The 24,237-nt window shown below is 33.4% G+C and overlaps 1 protein-coding gene across 3 annotated transcripts; it reads left to right on the forward strand.

Annotated features, from left to right (window-relative positions):
* The first annotated feature begins 1,137 nt into the window (after positions 1–1,137).
* On the forward strand, positions 1,138–23,475 carry yl (Putative vitellogenin receptor yl). 3 transcript variants are annotated; one of them, XM_088193288.1, is made up of 34 exons: positions 1,138–1,262; positions 1,327–1,539; positions 3,134–3,247; positions 3,316–3,458; positions 4,412–4,514; positions 6,198–6,341; positions 6,420–6,662; positions 6,725–6,822; positions 8,636–8,737; positions 9,070–9,254; positions 9,316–9,517; positions 9,585–9,735; positions 9,809–9,964; positions 10,027–10,167; positions 10,245–10,367; positions 10,974–11,118; positions 11,187–11,293; positions 11,355–11,447; positions 11,862–12,020; positions 12,690–13,052; positions 14,445–14,573; positions 15,133–15,277; positions 15,340–15,428; positions 15,490–15,623; positions 16,350–16,420; positions 16,681–16,871; positions 16,933–17,088; positions 18,658–18,874; positions 18,941–19,328; positions 20,899–21,468; positions 22,011–22,186; positions 22,429–22,521; positions 22,595–22,685; positions 22,746–23,475. In XM_088193288.1, the coding sequence occupies exons 2-34, from the start codon at positions 1,335–1,337 to the stop codon at positions 22,860–22,862; spliced, it is 5,544 nt and encodes a 1,847-aa protein (XP_088049414.1). In that variant the 5' UTR covers positions 1,138–1,262; positions 1,327–1,334; the 3' UTR covers positions 22,863–23,475. The 3 variants fall into 3 exon arrangements, with proteins under 3 accessions (XP_088049414.1, XP_088049416.1, XP_088049415.1); XM_088193290.1 differs by lacking the exon at positions 22,595–22,685 and having other exon boundaries at positions 22,746–22,897; XM_088193289.1 differs by lacking the exon at positions 1,138–1,262 and having other exon boundaries at positions 1,269–1,539.
* Positions 23,476–24,237: the final 762 nt, after the last annotated feature.

Here is a 24,237-nt window from a genome sequence, read left to right on the forward strand (position 1 = left end):
TCCCGTGTAGGAAAACCAAGCGATTTGTTTGTATATGCGCTGAATGGAATCACCAAAAACAAACTATATCCCAGAGCATTGCAATGATCTTGAAGGTAACTAATTGATTAATTTAAATTTACTTAAATCAAAGCATATTTTTTAATTTCTGAAATTTTCAATATAAAAATATTATATTTCACTATAAATATTATGTTTTTTTTTTAGGTATGTTACGTGGTTATTAGTAATATCAGCCTCAGAATATTAAACAAAATTTATTTGAAACAGAAACTAAATATAGAAATCTTTCATAGAGGGTAATAAATTATAGTCGTATATATAAAAACACTACTTCCTAAAGTTTTCACAAGTGTGACAAAAAAGAGATCAAAAATTAAGAATCATTATAAACGCATTTTGTTTCTGACAATCTGTTCATCTGGAGCAAGATATATCTGACTTCTGAAATACAACACTTCTAAAAAATTCTGGAACCCCCCTTTTCTTAGTGCCCTAAGCATGTGCAGTTAAATACAAAATAGTGCAATAAACACCGAGTGTTAAAGATATTTATGACAATATACTAGAAAGTCAAGCACCAGCTTGGTTCACGCGAAGGTTCAGAAATAAGAGGAGCTATTTTTAGTATGCAATTTGAATCGTACAGGATGTAGTCGCTTCTACAGCAGGTCTTCTCTTGCGACTTTTTAGTGGTCTCTTTTGAAGCGTAGTAGAGTGGAGTGTGTTAGTTTCTGTTTTGGTACCGAATTTTAAACACAATTATGTGTGTACGCCATATCCCCACCGCGTACGCTAGTAGGGATTGGTAAATCTCGGGCGTACGTCTCAACAGTTATAATATTTTTAACGAAGCACTGCTAGGCCCAGACAAAGCAATAAAAGTAAACGAAGTCTCACTCAATAATCTGTAATACGCTAATAATATACTGCTAATAGCGAATAGTCGACAAGGGCTACAAACACTGAAACAATTAAAGTAGCAGTAGCTTGTTAGAACTAAGGACTAAAATAAAAATAGACAACTGGACAACGAGTAAGTAAGTCAATCTTGCGCTTCTTATCTTATTATTGTATAAATATTATATCCACGCTGTTTTATTTCAACTTCTCTGAGGCTCGTTTGATTTTATTGTCGCAGAATCGTCGATAGCATTCGTACGCCACATTTGGATTCGAGCCGTCTTTGGAGAGAGGTGATTCGAATCCGACATGTGCCAGTCGGTTATTGTTGCATATTTGTAGTGTCTGTGCTGCGATCGGTGAGTGAAATAAGGAACGGCTCGCCTGTGCCTTGAACCGTTCTGAAGTGAACCAATCTTTCAGTCGAGACAATGAAGTGGATCCTCGGTGCTGTGCTCTTGGGCGCTTTTATATCAGTGCAAGTCTCTTCTGAGAGCACTTTATACAGCTACACCGATCACAACTGCTCGCTGAACGAGACGGAGTGCGCAGACAGAGGGTGCGTGTCGAAGAAGGCGATTTGCGATGGAAATAAAGATTGCGAAGATGGTTCCGACGAAGAAAACTGTTTCGGTGGTAATGCTTTCTTCTTCTTTATCGTTTACTCATTTCTAAATATCGCGAGATCTAGTCATCAAAATATGTTTTCTGCCATAAAAAATAACATTTTCCAGTCAAAAAAGAAGTTGTTTATTTTTCTAAATTTATCTGAACACGTTACAAACCGCTTATGTGCCATACGCTCAGAGTTGTCAGATTTTAAATTAGGTTTCGCGGGGAAAAAATTAAAAAAAATTACGGCAATTATCTAATAAAGAAAACGACAAAAATAATTAAGTTAATTTTTTATTATTATTATTTATCCTAAAAAATATTTATAATTTATCCCTTAATTTTGATTTGCCATTGATTTTTTTTAAAATTTGAATTATGAACAATTCATTCTGAAATTCTGTTTTATCATCGACTTGGCTTCCAATATTTTTATAACCAACCTACTTCTATCTTTTCGCCAAGCACTCGTCGTTAGAGTAAAACTCCTTTCATATATTTTATTTACATGTAGAATAGTGAAAATGTATTCGATATTTTTTTTTAAATTATGGAGAATATTCGTTATATTTGCCATAAATTTATTTAGTATGATATATTCTTCAAAGAGTAAATCTTGGTCTACTCCTATTTTATTTCCATTAGTGATTTCTACGAAATCTTGAAAGGCTGGTATGCTATGTGGTAAGTTAGAGAGAATTTTATATTTGTGGTTATTGAAATTGAACCATTTTATAACAGTATCAAATTAATTATTTGGTTAAATTTTAAACCGCTTTAAAGCTCTATATTATCACTTTTTTAGATAATTTTATGAACATTTGCTCTATAATATAAGGTAACCAGATTTTTTAAATATCAAAAAGCACTAAAAAAAAGGCGTCTCGAAAATTTTTGTCCGAGAAGAATAAACTGCTGCGGCAGCTAAAAAAAGTTCACCTCGGACATAAGAACAATTCTCCTGAAAGGAAGATGTCTCGTCACCTTACATAATAGCATTTATTATGCTCAATCAAGGACTGCCTTGCATTATTCACAATTACATATACTTGAATTTTTTAGTGCTGGTTGAAATATTTCAATTTTACATACGCCTCATGAAGCACGGAGGCTGGGTATGCATTGTCAACTCCTCATGGCGTAAGCTTCGGCGCGCACACTCTGAACGTATGGGCACTGAATGCACAGAGTGGGACATGAGCCGATTTACGCAGAAACTTATGTCTAAAAATCCCCGAGCGGCTCGAAAATTACCCGAAATCTAACACGTCCCGCGACAATTACCATGCAACTAAGTTGACCAGACGTCCTTCTTTGAGTTTAAATTTGAACAAAATTGTCCTCCCTGAGTTGAAATTTGAACAAAAAATTTCGAAATGACCCTTTTTGTATTTAGTGTTCCCCTTTGAGATTTTTAAAATCTGGTCACCTTGGTGCAACTCACCCGCCAATGCCCGAAATTCATACATATTAGAAAAGAAACACATTTCATAATAGTATCCATTAGTTTTTTTCACGATATGGCAATATAAATTCACAAATTATCGATATGTAATAAAAATATATTTTGAGAATATTACACCATAAAATTTATATTTACAACAATTTAAATTTATAGAAACTTGCGACCCTCCGGATTGGTGGAAATGCAAGGATGGCTCCTGCATCAATATAATTTTCAAATGCGACGGCCATGGTCAGTGTCCCGACCGATCGGACGAAGATGACTGCAGTAAAATCTTATATTTGTACATCTTATTCTACTATTTTTTATAACTTGCATAACATCTAATTTTTTAGGCGAAAAACAATCACAGCCGACCGATTGTAAAGAAGATTACTACAAATGCGGCGATGGAACTTGCATATCGAAATATAGAGTTTGTGATGGATTTATCGATTGTCTCGACGAGTCCGATGAGTTTAAATGCAAAGCAAACAATGTGAGATGCTTTTACTTGTATATTATTGATTTCTGTAACATTTATTCAGGGCCGCCGAGAGCGAACCCGGGCCCTAGGAAAACAATCATTCCGGGCCTCGTGATAAAAATGGCAGCTTATATATTTTTTAACATCGTAATATAATATATGCAAGTTAACTCTTTCTATGCTACAAATAAATATAAAAATTAGCCACCGTTGCGACATATTTTCTGAAATCATATTTTATGCGTTTTTTTTAATTAGGCATCAAAAATCATTTTAAATATCTACTGATAATATTCACTTGATAATTAGTCGCGTTTTCTTTGCTGCCCAGTGTTGCCATATAGTGAACTTCCAGTCCAGGTCAAAAGCAATAAAATCGTGCCATTGCGGTGAAAACGCTCGATTATCAAGCGTTTATATTAAGATTTTTTGTAACAATATTACTATAGTCTATTTATTTTCAAGAGTCAGTGCGCAAGAACATTGTTTAACGCGTAATCAAAATGTGCTCTTAAATTTCTGCCTTGCGCTTGGTCGTTCTCAATGAAACGATTGATCTTACGGCGAACGACCAATCACAGGGCAGAAATTTAAAAGCATGTTATGATTACGCGTTAAACAAAGTTCTTGCGCACTGACTCTTGAAAATAAATAGACTATAGTAAGAATCGAATAAAGCACATCTAAACCAAATTTTGCCCAATAGGAGAGCGCATAAAACAATTATCCCTTCTCAGAAGTCAAAAATCCACGTCAAAAGCAATAGAATCGTGCCGTCACACGATTTTATTGCTTTTGACGTGAATTTTTGCCTTCTGAGAAGAGATAATTGTTTTTGCGCTCGCTTATTGATCAAAATTCGGTTTGAATATACTTTGATCAGCCCTCTTATAGTAATATCAGTATTAAAAATCTCATTTTAAAATACTATTTTATTTAATGTGTTATGTACTATTGATTTGCAGAGTTGCCCTGGATTCAGGTGTAAGAACGGTCACTGTATCATACAAAATTGGGTATGCGATGGATCCAATGATTGTGCGGACAACAGCGATGAAGAAAACTGCAGTATGTAGAATATAATTTGTTTTTTAAAATACTCATGAATCCTTAACCCAAAAATATTCATATACAAATGAATAATACAAAATACGCATATTTTTGTTATTATTTAAATTTATTATAAAATAATTCAATAATCGTTCATATCGGAATCACTGCTTTTAATTTGCTGTTAATCGTTGATAGCCCAATGTTTTTTTCTTTTCGTGGAACTTTAACTAGGAACCAATGCAATGTGCTTTTTTTTTTAGGATATGTCGAAAATGTGATTTAAGGTTTGAGAACCCTAGGGGGTGTGACTTCATAGCCAATGAGACTTAAGGTGGAATCTAGTTTTTATTTCTTTGTATTTACATATGTTGCGACAGACGATAAATGGCGAGATGTTTTTTCCGAGCGGTGGTGGAGAAGCTGGCGGAAAGATGATATCCGTTGGAGGTCCTCAGAGGTCTAGTAGGTGACGTGGGAGCAAGTGTACAGCGGAAGTTGATTCCTCTCTGCTATGATGGTGCTCGGGATGTGAGCGCCCATGACAGTATGTTGTCCGCGGGCGGTGGGCGTTTGCTGGTTTCTTCGAGTGGCTGCTGTTGATTAGTTTCTCCTCACCGGAGTCCGGGCTTATAGTATCCAATCTTTAAGTATCCAGGGCTGCAAAGCTTGCTGACCAGTCGAAATTATGCAGACAATCGCTGTAGGCGCTTCTTAGAAATGCGAAATAGGTATATGCCTTTAGAAAGCGACGTTCGCTTGATGGGAATTGTCCAAGGTCGTATTGCATTACAACGGGAATGTTGAGGATCCGGTGATTTGTTATATCCGTGATCGTTTCGCAACAAAAAAATATTCTCTCAATGACTGAGAATATTTACTATAAGAACAAAACTCGTGTTATTTGCGGTCGTAACGAGAACTTTTGTGTGTGGTCCAAATCCTTTACGCTAATCTGTTGTTTCCTTGTTGATGAATGATAATTTCGGTCACAGGAAATTAATGTAAGTTTTGAGGCAAAGACTTCTGTGTGGGGTCGCCACAGTAACATTACATTGTCATTTAATCGATTCATAGGTCGCACTGCTACAGTTTTACTTGGTTAAGTTTCACAGCTTCTGTCTCCTCCTTCCATGTAGCTTCTTACTATTGCTCGAAACGCAGATCTATTAGTTTTTTGGTGAACAGCTCTTAGTCATGTTCCTCCACTAACTTTGAAATATCGTCCCATATCGCAAATCGCCTCTGTGTCGCTTAGGCGGTCACTAGAAAAATCTGTAATTTGGTATTACCGGATCGCTTGTCGCCGCGACAGAGTTTGGCAGAGTTCGGTAGACCGCGTTGTGTGACAGAACTGATGCAATATCGCATCATACAACCAGACCGCTTGACGCTTCCCGCAGCGACAGACCGCTTGCTGTGTGGCCGAGCCTTTAAGGGACAAATTTTAACAAAAAACACTGTAAACCGTCGTTTACGCAAGCGCGATCTCTGCTCAGATCTGCATTTTTAGCCAAGCACACACGCAAATAGGCTGAGAGGCAAATAGTAGTGGATTCTTATTAAAATGTAACGATATATCGTCGAGCTCGATGGGGAATCTTATGATGCGTACCAGACTTGCATTTCGATCTTGAGACAGACTTGATGCCATTTCTAGATTATTATATTTCTTTCTATTGATTTTTTGTTTGTATTCAGCCATGGCTGTGGACGAAAATTGCAACTTGAACAACGGCTTCTTTCCATGCAAGGACAACTCTATGTGTCTCAAATCGGAATTAGTGTGTAACAATGAAAAAGACTGCAGAGACGGATCAGACGAGGGAGGATCATGTACCATCAGTCAGTATACATCTTACATCTGAGCTATCTAATCGTGAATTACATTTCAACACAAAATATAAAACGATCTTTTTGCAGAGGAGAAAAATTGCGTCAATGTCAATTGCAGCCACGCCTGTATCAACACTCCCGATGGTGCTTTCTGCGCGTGTCCAGTTGGCAACGGAAGACTTTCAAATACAACGTGCATCGATATAGACGAGTGTCATCTTTTACACAATCTGTGCTCTCAGAAGTGTATTAATCATCCGGGAAGCTACGAATGCGCATGCGCCGAAGGATATGCACTCCAAAAAGACAAACACACTTGCAAATCTGAAGGTTTATAACTGCACTTTTTACCTTTTAATCCGATAAAACGTTGTATTAAAATTGCTTTTCAGATGAAGAAACCGTCTTAGTCTTCGGTTCCGGAAGAAAAGTATTATCTTACTTAGTAAGAGAAAAGAAATTGGAATTAGTCAGTAAAAATAAAGGCATAGTAAGTAAAATTTACAATCAATAAGTAAATCATAATGCTAGTAAAGATTATTTGACTGGATTTCTTGACGATACATCTTCCTGATGACACAATGATTCCGGGCCTCATGACAAAAATGTCATTTTATCTATTTTTTAACATCGTAATATAATTTCTTGAATAAATAATAATATGTACGAGTTAACCCTTTCTAAGCTACAAATAAATATAAAAAATAGTCTCCGCTGCGACATATTTTCTGAAATCATATTTTGTGCAAAATATTTTAATTAGGCATTAAAAATTAATAAAAATATTTACTCATAGTATTTATCTGATAATTAGTCGTATTTTCTTTGCTGCTCAGTGTTGCCATATAATGAACTTCCAGTCAAAAGCAATAATTGTTTTTGCGCTCCCTAATTGATTCATAGGATAGCTATCATATTTTTAAAACATAGTGTAATATCGAAGTGCAGGCAAACTATGGAGCAATGTCTGTATTTCTTCTTCCGCTTATTTTTACCTGAGAGATAAGTTGGCTTAGTATTAATATTAAAAAACTAATGACTGGACAACTTTCCCCAATTACTGAAATGACGTCTCTGTTTAATCCTTTGAACGCGCAAATCAAGTAAATTTGCCTGATAGATTGTTTTATATTTTTGAAGAAAAAACTGTTTTTGATAAATAAATATAAAATATATTCTTAATAAATAATTATTAAAAAAATTAGAGAAATTAAATTTCCATTTAAAAAAAAATATTTTGATGTTAATTTATGATTAACGCATTCAAAGGGTTAAAGATACTAAATATGACAATTTGGTATTGTAATATAATTGTAATGTAGTAAAAAATCAAACAAAAAATCTATATGTAACAATTTTCTACAAAACATAAATATCCGTACTGGTTGTAAACATTGTAAACACGAAAAAGTATAAGGGATGTTCGGATTTTTTATGTGCAGCTACGCCTCGGATTTTTTTTTAAAAAAGTTTAAATTTTTTTATTGCAGCTTTTACAATGATGTTATTTCTGAATACAAATATGTACCACAGCTCTATCGATTATCTTTAATTCGTTAGCATATTTATTTCTAAATTATTACAAAAACGTGATATCTCATTTTGTTTTAACAAATATGTCTGAGGTTGCGGGTTCGTGCCCCAGCACTCGAATTTTTATTTATAAAAAATGCACTATTATTAAAAAAAACCGGCCCCAGCTGCATTAAGATCTATTGGTTATAAATTATATTGATTAATAATGTAGTTTTTAGATTACTAAAGCAAAGATAATTATACTGATTATTAATATAGTTCTTAGATTACTAAAACAGTGACAAAACCGTAAATACGTTTTGCCGTTCAAATACTTCTAACTTCTATTAAAATCTTTTAATAAAGCATGTATATTTTTAAGCATCAGGAACGGACCCACCCTTTCTTATGCAGCGCTTGTAAAAAATATAAAATATTTGTACAAATTTAATTTTTAACAAAAACATTACTCTATAAAAATGAAAATTTCGACTTTTGACTCGAAATTCTCGAGAAGAAATATTAATTTAAATTTAGAGTACAGATCTCAGCGTTTAATACAACCAGTAAATACTATCACTCATATTTTAATATACACATTTTTTTGTTAAAAAAAATGCAAAAAATAATAAGAGACTCTTTATTGACTTATCTTATCTTTGTTTCAAAAAATGTGTTGCACAGAGTAGTTGTTTTATATACAATAAGCTTTCACTTCATGATTTACTCTCATATGTCTTGCACAATATTTACATGACATATTTAATTAAATAATTTTTAAATGTCAGAGCGTCGGAGTAAACTACGATGGAAGATATGTTTATTGGACACAAGTAGAATTTGGAGAGGAAACCATTACAAGATCACTTCTAGATGGTTCTAAAAAAGAGGTATGTTTTTAATTTATTTTTACTAATAAAAAAATAAAACATAAAACAAAGGTTAGTAGAACGTAAATGTCTTTCAATGCGTCTCTATTACTGAAGTCTGATTTTATTATTTTGCGAGTAACTACAATGCTATATGCTTATCATTATATCTATAGTTTCGAACGTAATATGAAAAAAAAGTATATGTTCTCGCATAAAAAATGTATTGTCAAACTCCGCGTCTCTAATGAAGCATTTTTTGTCCCTGGTGACCGTCTTTAAACGAAACCATTGTGATCATTTTTATGTTATGTATTGCAAGTGTATTTACAGCATAAATAAAAACATTCCAGGTTTTTGTGAACTCTGGTCTCGATATGCCTGAAGATGTATCTGTTGATTGGTGCACCGGCAATGTATATTTTACCGATTCTGAAATGGACCACATCGGAGTGTGTAACAGAGAGATCCATTGTACAGTTTTGGTCAGCAAGCACATGGATCAACCGAGAGCCATAGTTTTACATCCACTGGAAGGGTTGGAAGGAACTTTATCTATGCATATGTTGAATGCATCTAATCTGGTTTGTCATCTTTAGTTACATGTTCTGGACAGACTGGGGTAGAAAACCCGCTATCGCTAGGGCCAACATGGACGGATCGAACGACGTGAACATAGTCGATAGCAATATGGTTTGGCCCAACGGACTGGCCATAGATTATCCGAGCCAGAGGTTGTATTGGGTAGATGGTAAAACATCTTTGATCGAGAGCGTCAAGCTGGACGGTTCTCATCGAATGGTATGTAGCGTTTATAATACTATTTTTATTTCAAGTTTGAAGCGCCGAATTGACTAGAATGTTTTAGAATATCTTAAAAGGTATCGGACATCCGTATTGGATTGCCGTTTTCGAAGATACTCTCTATTGGGGCGATTGGACTTCTGAGTCTTTGCAATCGTGCAACAAACATACTGGAAAAGACAGGAAAACGTTGCTCTCTTCGACAAAAGTATACGGTGAGTTGTTAAAATGTATTCTAAGTAGCCTATTCAGATATTTGATATTAAAATTTATTTGATTATGTTGTAGGTCTGCATGTATATAATCCAGTTATGCAATTGAAAAAGAACCACGCTTGCGATCATAACCCATGTTCACATCTGTGTCTTTTAAAAGGACCTAAAAGTTATTCATGTGCTTGTCCCGAGGGACAAATTCTTGGCACAGATGGGAAAACTTGCAGAGGTATGATATAAAATAAATATTCAAGTAAGTTTACTCTCTTACTATGTTTTATTCATTCTCAGGATTTATCAAAGACAAGTATTTGATTGCTGGTGCAGAAAACACTATAGTGACTTTGCATCATCAAATTTTGGGCCGCAACAACATGGTTTATAGAACACTACCTAACATCCAAATAGATGGCATGGTTTATGATCCACTGGGTAAAATTTGTTTAATAAATCAATCTATACATTATATTTTGATAACGAATTTCACTTTAATTGATTTTGTATTTCAGGACGCATAATCATATATGACAATTTTGCAAAGTTCATATACAGCGTGGAAAACTTTAACGACAAGCCCAAGGTGTCCAGGCTAGTCGACACAGGAATCGGCCAGATCGAGGGAATGGATATCGGTAATCTTAGTTTTAAGAATATATTTATTGCCATTGTCATAATTTGACAGTTGTATCGTAGCTAGAAATTTTGGGTCCTCGTGCAAAAATAATGCATGATTTTTTTTAAATATGTGATGAAATGATTTTTACTACATATATTCACATAATGCAGTAAATAAGAAAATAAGTTAGATATTTCTAATGAAAAATTTTCGACGCTCACCTGTTTTTGAGATAAGCGTTAGACAATAATAAACGGTGGGCCCTTCCAACATTTTGTTTCATTCTAAAAAAGCTAAAAAAAACTTATTAGTGATTTCGAGAACGATTTTAAAATTTATTCTTTCTCACTATAAGATTTGTAAAATCACTAATAAGTTTTTTTAGCTTTTTTATAATGAAACAAAATGTTGGAGAGGCCCCTTCTTTTATTATCGTCTAACGCTTATCTCAAAAACAGGTGTGCGTCGAAAATTTTTGGTGTTACACTTTTGTATTTGATTGAGAACCCTAATTACATAGCAGTCATAAAATCAATTTTTAAGTTGCTGGGTCTTGCGTTTTATAGTTCCACAACATTATTTGTAGCATATTTATTCAATAAGTCTACATTATTTTTCTCAGATCATGTAACAAATACCCTATATTGGTGTGACTCACATAAAAGGACGCTGGAAGTCTTATCAATAAATACACACCAAAGAGCAGTTGTTATCAAGGAATTAAGCGGCGATGTCATAATCAGCGTTGCATTGGTTGCAGAATATGGGTTCGATTTTTAATTCATTATACTATTATATCACTAAATAAATACTGATTTTCTTTATCAAATTTCAGAATAATGTTTTTGGCTATACGGTCGCCTGATGATAATATCAATGTGATTAAAATGGGAATGAACGGAAAAACTACACCAATACATATAATCCAGCATGGAATTAAAGGTAAATTTGTATTTGAAAAAGCAATAAAAATGTAACGTAATCTGTTCTGGTTCAATTTTAGGTCCTGTTATCAAACTTATTTATGACCGTTTTGATCATTTGGTGTTCATGAGTGATTCTGGCGGAAATAAGACTGAGCTCATTCAAATTGAAGGTATGAAAATTACTATAAAGTTAACGTGCTATATGTACCCAATCTAATTTATTTTGAAACAAAAAAATACTTTTAAGATTTCTTTTCATGTAAATTGTAATTAAAATAATCACATAAACAAAAAAATATTTTTTTAAATTTAATAAACGATGTAAAAAAAATGGCTTCAATGATGTACACTGAGTGTACATCATTTTTTTGCTTTAAATTAGGCTACTGAATTAAAAATGCAATATAAATGATATAATTATACATATGATTTGCTCTCACCTTTTTGGTAAGATACTTAGTTTACCTCATGCCTTTTTTTTAATTCACTCTCAAAAAGCTTATTGTTTTTCATAAAAAAATGATAAAATATTATTCCATAATATTTGAGCAAATAATATGTAAATAATATACTGTTGTTAACAGATTCACACAAGCAAGAGATTATTAGTCCCATTGAGAAACCAGGTAGCATCAGCGTTTTAGGCTTTGACTTATTTGTCGCCCATGAAAACTCTGAAACAATCTATTGGTCGCATAAGTTGGCTCCAGGAATACCGAAGAAACTGAAAAGAGCTAGATTGGGTATTTATATATTTTACTATTTTACAAGATTGAAGCTATTAATTATCTTAAATAAAGTAGTATCTGCATGTTATACATACAACAATCAATAACAACACACATTGGTCTTATGTCCCTATAAAAAATACCGTAATTTTTTTTATAAAACTGTCTTGTAAATAATTAACTGTAGATATTGTAGAATCAATCAAAGGACCAACTTTAAATTAATCAATAGACCAAATGAAACTCAAAATCGTACATCGGCAACAGAATAAACAAAGACATGTTTTAAAGCAAAGATTACAGGCATACTTGGAACACCACCGTGAGAAGACTTTTTTGGCGGGTCGACAATGTTTATAGTTATGCTAGCAACAAAACTATTTATTATCAGCCACAACAATATGCTCTTCAGAGCTATATAAAGCAACGCTGTCTCCTTGGCGTACTTCCAATTGCACTCTGAAGGATATTACAACTTTTTATTGGAGTCGCACTCTGATTGCCGACTTAGATACACACATTCTGTTAAAATCAAGTATATCACAGTGTTTCACTATTGACATTAACATACACCTGACGTCTGACGTCTACAAGCACATTATAACTATCGACGAGTTACAGTGACAGTGGATCTGGCTAAGATTGATTATCATCCAACGTTGAACACCAAAATGTGATTTTCAGATTTATCGTTTACGGTTAGACAATTGCACATAGTATCTGTGGACACTGAAAGGATAAACACCAATTTAGAGTATCAGCACGTATGCTTGGAATCGTCCACTTGCTCTCACGTGTGTCTCCAGGGACAATCACTGCATACTCAGCGTGTGTCGGATAGCCAACGAATTTCCAGTCTTAAGTCATACACTTGCCTATGTCCTGAAGAAATGATCATGGGCACAGATAATAAAACATGCGAAACGATGATACAATGCGATCAAAGCCACTTCACATGTAAGAGAAGCAACTTGTGCGTAGACAAATCTAGAGTCTGCGACGGAATAATGGACTGCAAATTGGGAGAAGATGAAGAAAAATGTGTCGGTAAGTTTTTGTTTTCTTCTTGTTACTATCCGTGTATTTTCTTTATAGTACTTCACTGCACTACATGCACTATGGTAACGTATAACGGGTGCATTTTATATCAACGGTGTTATTTTTACAATAATAATTTAAACATATTCAGTTTCTTTATTATTAATTTATTGGTAACAGCTCTCTCTGTTATAAAGCTAATTTATAATCATCAGTAACAATTTGATTTAATACGTTTTATCCAATCCAATTGTGAAGTGAAAAGTTTGCTTCAGTTTCGATAATTCGCTATACTATACTGTAGGCCCGACCTCCTACCTAGGCTGTTGCGAGTGACCCTCGCGGTCTAGTAAACAGTTGAAAAACCAGTATTATATCGTTAAATGCATCAACAATTGATTACAGTAGAATTCTGCTCTACCACATCATAGTTATACTCCCTGATATGTGCTATAATTATCAGTCGTAAAATCTGGCAAAGTTTACATTTCGGTCTTGGTAAACATTAAAAACTGCTATTTTATTAGGTTCTGAATAAGGTTCTCAGTCGAACGTTAAAATTATTCGCCCGATTTTACACTATATACATATTCAAATAATTGATCGAATTTTCGTAAAATATTATCTCGAATAAAAATTGAAAAAATCTTAGAATGAAATAATTTGTATACTTAAGCAATACAGGTAGTCACTTTTTCTCTCAATAAACCCGAGTGGTTTGTGTCTTTATGCGCATTTATTTTGTTTCGAAATGCAAGATAATAAGACGCTTCTTCTCAATAAACATTTGTGAATAGAATGTTCATTGTCGTGTGTATTGCGACCGAAATTCGCAGAATTCGTTAGTTGAGCGAAACAAAATGTTGGAAAGACACACCTTTTATTAACGTTTAACATCGCAAATTTTTGTAAAGTTCGTGTTACGTTTTTGTGGTTGTAGAAAAATCTGAAATGACCCTCCCTCGTCAAAAAGTATGTACTAATAAATTAATTAATATATTTATTTTTTATTTAAGTTAATTAGTTGCTTTTTGCTCTAAACATACCGGTAAAACTGAGAAATTATTCAAATACTTTATCCAATTTATTCAATATTTAAATAGTTGAGAACCCTAGTTCTGAACCATAAATTCAATCGCATGGCTTTGTGGTTGCTCCTGATTATTGTCATTGCGACCAGTGAACCTTATACTACATGAGTATGATCTGGGATTAGCCACGCAGTGCGTCTTTCAAATATCTCGCGATATCATTTTACTCTTCACACATTGTAATAAACTAATATATTTAAATTGCCATTGTTAATACTTTTTTTGTTATAAACGTGTGACATGTCTTATTTTTTATTAAACAAAGCTATATTTCCTAAATTCTGTATTGAAACATTGACTTATTTTTCAGGAAATGCCCCTAAATGCCCCATTGACAATTTTCAATGCGTCGACGGAGAATGCATTGACCTTATAAAGAGATGCGATAAGCACTTCGACTGTAAGGACAAATCCGACGAAAATAACTGCGAAAATGACGGTAATAATATTAATTACACATATGAAAACTCCCAAAGCAATAACATGTTAACTTATATTTTTGACAAAAATTAAGGGACTTGTTAAGGATGTCGGCGCCACGCTCATAAAGCAATGGTTACGCCTGAAAAGTTTAAATTTTAAAACGTATTTATGTAGCAAACGTTGTTGGCCGCTTTCATCGCCGTTAGGGCCAATTACAATAAAAACTTAAAAATATAAAGCAGTTCGAATTAAAAGTAAAATACATTTGATAATCAAAAAAACACATATGTTCAGAATTTTGGTGTGCCCAATTTTCGTTTGCGCAATATTCCGGTCACTAAATATAGTTTCATACGTCAAACGATTTGCGTTATAAAATTATCATAGCATATAACAACAAAGAAAACTGTAACTACGCAAAAGATGCATTTGAATCGATCTATCACTACTAATGTTACAGACAGAAAATAATATTTGGAGGAGCAGATATGACGGTTAACATGTTCTTACATAGGGGTCCTCGTATTATTATATATAATGTAATATGTACTGATATATATTATCTTTGGATTCAGCGAAGCATTGTAAGACATTTCAATTCGAATGCAAGAATGGCCAGTGTTTGGATTTAAGTCTTAGATGCGATGGATTTCCTGATTGCACCGATGAAGATGATGAAGCAGGCTGTGAAACTCAATTATGTTCCAATTCATCTTTTCAGTACGTATGAACAATTCGATCTTTATTATTACAAAGTATAAAATGTAACTTCTTTTCGATAGATGCCACTCTGGCAATTGTATACCTATTACGTGGGAATGCGATGGACATCTTGACTGCCAAGACGGTTCTGATGAACATAATAATTGCTGTAAGTGACAGTAATAAGCCCGCATCTTATCTCAGTATATATAAATTTTAAATAATTTCAGCATACAACAAGCCCTGCAATATTGGAATGTTCCGTTGTCAGTCCGGTTTATGTATCGACAGTAAACTGCGTTGTGATAAAATGTCTGATTGTGAAGATGGATCAGATGAATTAGATTGTCCTACTCCTGCTGAGGTAAAACAATCAGTGTCGATTTTTATTATTTTGTTTAATGTATAGTAAGTTTTTCATCGGTCGATTCGGCGTTGCTCCGCCTAGTGTGAATGAGGTCACGCACTTTATTTCAATTTGGAATCGAAGTGGTAATTATGTAGTTGAGTTCTAATATGATTAGGTATAGCGTTGTTCTGGCTTATAAATTATACTATCAAGGAACTGAGGAAAATCCAGTGTCTTTTCCAGTATTCGATTCTTCGAACAATGCTGATGATTTGAGGTGGAACCAGAGTATTTGTTTTTGTTTAATATATATTATCAGTCTCTTTGACGTATGTAAATATAAAATTGTGTATGTACAATAGATACATTTGGCAACGTTTTTCTCATGATTCTGAAAATCATGCATATGTTTGGCACATGCTCAACGGTGCGATTCGGCACTGATTTTTTTTGTTAAAATAAGGTCCAACTGTTTAAATGCAAATTATTTCGACAATGTAAATACATCCATGTGTATATACATAATTGCTTGGCAAATTTGGGGGCCTAAATCTTATTAGTTTTCCGATCCTTTTAACAAGTTTTGTTCAATTAATTTGAGCGCAACAAATCTATTGAGTTTTTGGTGTAATCATTACTAGTAATACAAATACAAGCTGCATTTTTTCATAGAAACAGGAGTAATATTGTATATTAAGTTAATGTGAAGCTATTTTTAATAATATGATATTATATTAACAGGAAAATAAGTGTCCAGAAGATGAGTTCAACTGTAATGCAAGTGAAAAACTATGTCTTCCTAACAGTGCAAGGTAATTTATTACTTATTAAGAATAAAGCCTTGTGACTTATGCTCTGTGCTCTTGATTTTCTTACATATTTAATAGTGATATTCAGAAATGTACGAAACACGACATTAATTATATGTATTATTAATCCGAGTATTATCCTGTGTTAAAGTTGAATAAATATTAATATGTAAAGTAACTTTACCTTTAGCGGAGTTCTGCCATATAGCAGCGCTCCGAGAAGTTTATTTACATTATATATATATACCATATGAAAATTACAGATGTAATTCTACTAAAGAATGCCGTAATGGAGAAGATGAAATGGATTGTGGTGCATTAGAATGTAGAAAAGAGAACGAGTTCCAGTGTCACAGCAATGGTAAATGTATTCCGATCAAATGGATATGTGACAGCAGTAAGGATTGCGAAGACGGCTCAGATGAGTTAGAAGAGGATTGCAAGGAGTTCAAAAGCAAGTCATTAATTTATCATTAGTAAAAAATATGTTGAATAATATTCGTAAATGATTTCAGAAAACCCGAAGAAGGTTTTGAATCCAGTCACAGTTATTCCCGTCAGTCATTGCGATGGCGATTTCCATTGTCATTCAGGAGAATGTATCAATTACGATTTAGTCTGTGACGGATATGATAATTGTCAAGATAACAGCGACGAAGGAGGACAATGCTGTGCGTATATACACATAATAAATAATAGCCCTGAACTGATCCTCACCGCGTGAGTCAACAACATTTCTGGCAAAGTTATGCTTGCAGCACCGTCTGCACTCCGACGCATTTGCTTGAGTCCAAGCCCTGCGCATGTATATAATATACTCACAAATTTATCGCCAGCAATTAATCGCTACAGTTTACCGCACGTCAATTGATCGCATATACAATTTATAGCCCACTAGCATATGTTATCGCCAGGCAATACATATAATTTATATAAATTTATTATTCAATTTAAATTTAAAACAAGGTTTTTCTAAAGGTGCTATCATATTTCACCAATAAATACAGTTTCACCGATATTGACCAGTGGAATTATAAATCAATTGTTTGAAACATACTAACTGGCCTAGTTAGTAAAATTATATGCATACTATTCAAAATATAACTTTACTGTAACAGTTGCAAAACGTCCATTTGCTGTTCAAACCCAAACCTATCTTAACGAAAGTTCTAAAACTAATTATAAAAATAATTCGTTCAAGTTAGGTTTGAATTTAAACTGAAAATGGAAGTTTCTCAACTGTCAAATTGAGATTCATAGATATTTACACTCTTAAGATTTAAAAAAATATTTTTTAGAACACCGTGAATACACGAGTTTGTATAAACGCATATCATTAATTCTAAATGGTAAAAAATGTAAGCCATATTTTTTTTTGCGATCAATTGACGTCGCGATAAACTGCTAGCGATTTATTGCTAGCGGTGAATTTATTGATACATTTTTATAGAGCGCTAAATATCTCTAAATTAATTCTCTGTCTATATAAATTAAGGCAGCAAAGTAGTTCTTTCCTAAAATATTTAGATACACTATACCACTTGTCAGTTTCTTTGCATAACATCTTGATTAATTTATCCTCTTGAATATCGACGGCCATATCAAAAATTATTTTTTGAATGGTGTTATTTAATAGCAATACAGCCGATCCCTCTATAGCGTAGAGATTGGGACTTCGTTATAGGAATACTACGTTATAGGGGACTAGGAACCCATACAAAATTTGAGGTTAAGTTCTTTCAGCTGTATTTTGTGAATTTAACGAAATCAGCAAATCTAACTTTGTATCTCATTTTTTATGTATTAAATGTACTTGTATTTAGTTTGTAAACAAGAGCACGTGTTATTATTGCACACGCGCGCGAAAAATGTTCTTAATTTTGCGAGTGCCAGGGGAGTCAAACGCAACAGTATTTTAAGTTATTTTTTTAAAATGCGTAAGAACGCTATAGGAGGGACTGCTGCATACGTTATAGGAAGCTTCGCTAAATGGAGGAACGCTATAGGGGGCTTACTTTACATTTATTACAAATGCGCAAGTATCTAGTGACAACCCTGGTGACGTTGAAAAGACACATTAACACTAGACACACCGAAACTAATGTAATCCTGGAATTTTGTCACCATTCCCTGTACATTAGCTATTGGTTTTCAAACAATCTATACATTACTAATAAGGCACTAACTAACATAAACGATTATGCAGTAATATTAATAATTTATGCATTACCAATTTTCAGATAATTCTTGTAAATTACATAAGTGCGAATACCACTGTACCAATAGTCCTGACGGAGGAATATGTAGTTGCGGACCGGATAAACGACTGTCCTCTGATGGACACTCTTGTGAGTCTTTACCACCGGCGTGTCTCAACGATCCACCTCCATGTCACGATGTTTGCACCGACACAAATAATTCATATTACTGTGGCTGTTTCGATGGTTATAGCCTAAGGTAGTTCAACTTTTTTTCTATCCAGTTTTGGAGAGATCTCACTGTAAATAATGAATAATATTTCAGAGCCGATCGCAAATCATGCAAAGCCGTCGGAGAAACGATGAGCATTTTGTTCTTTGCTAATCAAGACTTTAAACAGTTGTCGTTACACAACAGATCTAGGAATACCCTTCAGGTCGGTATTAGTATGAAACCGACTGGATTAGGTTTAAACATAAAGAAGCGACTGATATTTTACACAAACGCCAAAGTGGGCAAGCTCTACCAGCACAGTCTCGTGGACAACAAAACAATAACTGTTAACACACTGGGAAAGCCTAAACTTCTAGCGACAGATTGGGTGACCGATAATGTATATTTCATCAAACAAGATACGAACACTACGTTAAACGTTTGCCACATGGAGAAAGGAAAATGTGCCGTGCTTGCTGTTTTGGGACCCGATACAGATGTAAGTGATTTAGTTTTAATCGTGTAGTTATTTTATTATTATAATGCCTGCCCTACACTCTCTGGAAGTTGTCCGAACGGAAGTTACAACTGAAGTCGGCCGAGATCTACGACTTCGAGTAAGCGACCACACTGTCGCAAATTTCATATGCCGTCCGGACGGCGGCTTCTGTCACGTACAGCCGGCATATTTGCGCGTGATCGAAAAAAGTGCCAAATAATCGCAATTTTAAATTGTCATATTATTAAAGTTACATTACTGATAATTATAAAATTTTGTGAGGGCACTAACCAATACAATATCAGTGAAAACTTTTCGGTCGTAAATATTCAATTTACGCAAAATCTTTGTCAGCTTTTGAAAAATGCCGTAAGGCATAAAAATGATACTTCAGAATACGAACACCACCTGTGTGACTATCCTAGAATTTGTCGCCATCGATTCTAAATGAGAATTCGTTATGGTGTGACATTTATATAAACCGATCTAGAAAATACATAAGGATATTCGAAACGATTTTTTTTAGCAAAATCAAGTACCACTAATTATTTAATTTTATATGTAAAAAAAATATAATAACGATATCTGTTAGAATAATATACTATCAAAAATAAAATTAATCCCTTTTGGTGCCCTAAAGTATTCAAAGATGTCAGTAAGAGTCTGTTGAAGTCCCCGATAAGCATGTGGTATTATAACTTGACCACGATGCAGGGCTCGAGATGCGTATTAACCATAGGACACCTACGCTCATACTGAAATTGAACCGAGTTACTCGTTCTATCTCAGTTTGCGAAACACCATATCATTATCTCTCTCACTCTCGGTCCCTTTGACTCGGAAATAACGCCGACAATGTTCGGAAGCACTCGAAGCTGGCCAAGTCGGCTGAATTACCACCACTTTACCTCCCGTTCTCGGTAACCGAACCGAACTCGACCGAAGTAACCTACTATATTCTCCGTCCTTGGCCAACCTTGGCCAACTTCCAGAGAGTGTAGTGCAAGCATAATATTGTCATTGTTTTGATATCACGGTGAGTACTGATTATTTATTTGATTAATTTATTTTGCTAATATAGTTAATTATTTATACACTAAACAAATATAATCAAAACATACATATAAAATACAATATAATATGAACATAAATAGAATATACAAAAATATGTTAATATTATAATTTATTTCTTAATGCACGAAGGTGTTTATTTAATTCCATTGACGAAAACCAATATTTTTTATTTTTGCGGATTTTTCTATAAATATTATTATATAAATTCACACCTCCGTACAATTTAACACTTTTTATATTTCTCGACATATTTAGCTAATGTAACGTTTTAGGGCGGAAACAGACTGTTATTGTCTGTTTTTTTTATTAGAACAGCATTTAGCAACACTTATAATTTAGATTCACATGCTAGCCACATCCCACTGTCTTGTCAGCACTTGTATTGTTTCTTTTGTATTTGTATAGTAACTTTACAAATTACCGTAATCCGTCCAAACTTACAATCGCCACGTGCGCTTGTATAACGTATAAGTAATTTTTTACTGATTTTATTCAGATCACAGCAATGGCGATTGATCCAATCAAACGATTGTTATTCTACGCGTCAACTAAGTACAACGACATGACCACACAATCGATCATATACAAAGTGAACCTAGACGGCACTCACGAGACAAAATTGATAGACGCAAACTTGGTGTATTGCTCCGGTCTAGCAGTGGATTACGAGAAGCAAATATTATACTTCGTTGACAAGCAGAAGAACAAAATCGAGAGCATAAACTATGAAGGGTCGATTCGAAAATTGATCATTCACGACAACGATTCAATAAATAAGCCCGTGGATCTGGAATTGTTCGAGGACGGAATATACTCTTTACAAGCCGGCACTACTAAGCTCGTCAAGTGTCAATTATACGGTGATAAAATATGCTTAACCTTCAATCTGGGAGAGCCCGACGTCGACATGTTTAAAATCGACCAGTCCAACAAGCAGAAGAGCGATGTGAACGAATGCGAAACAAAGAACTGCACGCATCTGTGTGTGCACGCACAGATGCACGGAGAGTGTATTTGCGCTAACGGTGCGTTTGTTGAAGAACACGAAGCGTGTTCCAGCAATCAGGTATTATTTTATTATTGATAGACTTTTTAGAATTTAGTTTACAGCCTTTACATATGACTACGAGGCTTTTGTTTCGTTGCTTTTAGTATAATTGTTTACATGCCGAACTAAATTTATTGATGAGTTACTCCTTATCTCGTCGCCACGACTAATGAATTCCACACTTTCCATCAATTACTTTTTGATGCATTTACAATTTTATGAATGGAATATTATTATACAAATTCACACCTCCATACATTATTCCCCTGGCCGTACTCATTTTATTATACCTAACTACCATTAAATTGTCTCTATTTCTAGTATTAAATCTATGCACACCTTTATTTCTTATTAAATACTTTTTCAATGTATCTTGAAAATCCAAGCATTCCAATTTTTCATAAATATTATTTTATATCATATATATTTTTTTACTTGTGACCACACAACTTTTATTTTTCACTACAAACATATCAACTGCGTCGCTTTACATATGAAAGTTTGATACTAAACATATTCCTTTGATCTTCAGATTAACTATAGCACTTTTTTAATTTAAGAACAACACGTACCAATTCACTCAAGAGAGTGATTCGAAGAGAGGCAGCGAAACTAGCGGCGGTGCAGTTTCAGCAATTGTAATATTGTTCGCTATATGTTTCTTCATATTCGGTTCAGTTCTACTCTACAGATGTCAAAGGAATCGACTGAGGAAAGCGAATCAGCAAAATCTCGCGTAAGTCTCTGTACATGAGTATTTAAGATATTTAATATTCAAAGACTAAATTAGCTTTGTTTGGATTACAAATACTTTTAGCGTCACTTACCATAATTGGAATTATAACGATGACGATACGGAATATAGTGAAAAGTATTTCGTTTTTATATATTAAATTATAGCAATTGAATAGAATTTGACAATTGAACTAAAATAATACATGGTAGAACAGTAGATAATATTCATTGATGCTTTTTTAGTGTTCAATTCCAAAATCCTGGATTAGGAGGAGACATGCCCGACTTTAGAGCTAGTTTAGGCGGTCTAACGTCTAAGTTCCCATCGTTGATTCGGTAAGATTTAAGAATTTAACGCGAGAGCCTTGTTTATAGCTTATGAAAATTAACATCTGCATTATCGACATAGGAACACGACTAACGAATACGTTAACCCATTAACTACTAAATCAGTTACGAACGATTGGCAAATGAGTGATATTTCATCGATAAAGAAAAAGGTATGCAACTTAAAAAGTAAATTTTATTTTAAATGACTATATTATATTTTTATTATGTAGGGATCAAAAGGACAATTAGGGATTCCAAAACTGTTGGCCGATTCAGACTCTGATGTTGAATCCGATCGCGATTTTCACGACAGCGATCACATCGACAAAGCCAGACTGTTACCGTAGTGTTCAGCTAGTCAAAAATTAACGTTGATTTCTACTCAAATTACTTATTTTATAATGCAACGTTTATTATCATGTGCTATTATCGTTTTATTAATATTTAGAAATTTTAATTTTTAGGAAATGCAAATATACACTTAACCATCATTCTCATTCAATGTTATGTCGTTCGACTTAATCTTAATACAGTTTATGTATAAAAGATCTGATGATATATTCTAAACTTAATATATTATTTACATGACATTCGCATTTCGACTAGTTAATTAATATTATATAATATATATTGTCTGACTTTTAAATTTAAAAATTAATTTATAATTAAGTGTATTTGATAATATACGTATATTTTACACTAAACTTATCATAACTAACATATATTCGAAGACATACTTTATTATTATTTATAAGAACTGTAACCTAAAATGAGAATGATTGTAATAATTAATTATGGAAAATATTTTTAAAACGATTGCTCGTTATGTGCTTTATTTTTTTATATTGTCTATATACTTATGCAAATTTTCTCTCCAATTTGCGTAATAATGTAAAATGAAATTATTTAATACTGTTTGTATTTATGAATGATTATTAATAAATTAATTATTGAATAAAATTATTTAAACTATTTATATGAGCACCTTATTAATTGTATTTATATCTTTTTTAATAATACTACTATATAATATTGTTTTATTTAATGAAATATCAGGTAGTATTTCGATCAATTTATTGCAATTATTTTTATATAAAATAATTGCCATCATTAATCTTTTAAGCAAATATTAAATTACTTTTTTATAAAATGGTTTTGGTTTTTAGTTTAAAAATGTCCTCTTGTGCTCTAGTTTACTTCTTAAAAAATGTTTCATAGACCTGAACAAGTGATAGTCTGATGGATTATAATTTAGAAAATCTGAAAAAGAGCTGGAAACTTGTTTTATTAATTTTGCTCCTTTAACCGGATCGTGTAGAATTAAAAAACAATTTTTAAAATCTGTAGCTCCATATTACAAGCTAAGAAAAAAATTCATCAATATGGTGATGAAGATTTTATACCAGCCTCAAAAAGTCGTGTCGTTGAAACTTTATTTTGGATGACAGTGAGAGTGATTGTTGATTGCTTCATAACTGTTGTTTTTTTAATGAATTATTTGTTTTTCCAAATGTTGTTTTAATTTTTTCTCTTTGTACAATAAATACATATGTATTTAAGCATCTTTGTTTAAAAGTAAAATAAAAATAATTTATTGACTAATATCCTTTTTATTTCTCGCACAGTTAGTCCTTATGCCTGACCACACTCTCTGGAAGTTGTCCGAACCGAAGTTACAACTGAAGTCGCCCGAGATCTACGGCTTCAAGTAAGCGACCACAC

The sequence above is a fragment of the Plectrocnemia conspersa genome, unplaced genomic scaffold (genome assembly GCF_051122295.1).
Source record: "Plectrocnemia conspersa isolate PC_06_02 unplaced genomic scaffold, ASM5112229v1 ptg000009l, whole genome shotgun sequence".
Lineage (NCBI taxonomy): Eukaryota > Metazoa > Arthropoda > Insecta > Trichoptera > Polycentropodidae > Plectrocnemia > Plectrocnemia conspersa.

What these genes read in the sequence shown, in the direction of transcription:
- yl (XM_088193288.1), top strand. Translation starts at nt 1,335, where the DNA reads ATGAAGTGGATCCTCGGTGCTGTGCTCTTGGGCGCTTTTATATCAGTG. An exon ending in TTAAATGCAAAGCAAACAAT is followed by an intron (nt 3,459 to 4,411) that starts GTGAGATGCTTT and finishes ATTGATTTGCAG; the next exon opens with AGTTGCCCTGGATTCAGGTG. An exon ending in TTTTGGGACCCGATACAGAT is followed by an intron (nt 19,329 to 20,898) that starts GTAAGTGATTTA and finishes GATTTTATTCAG; the next exon opens with ATCACAGCAATGGCGATTGA.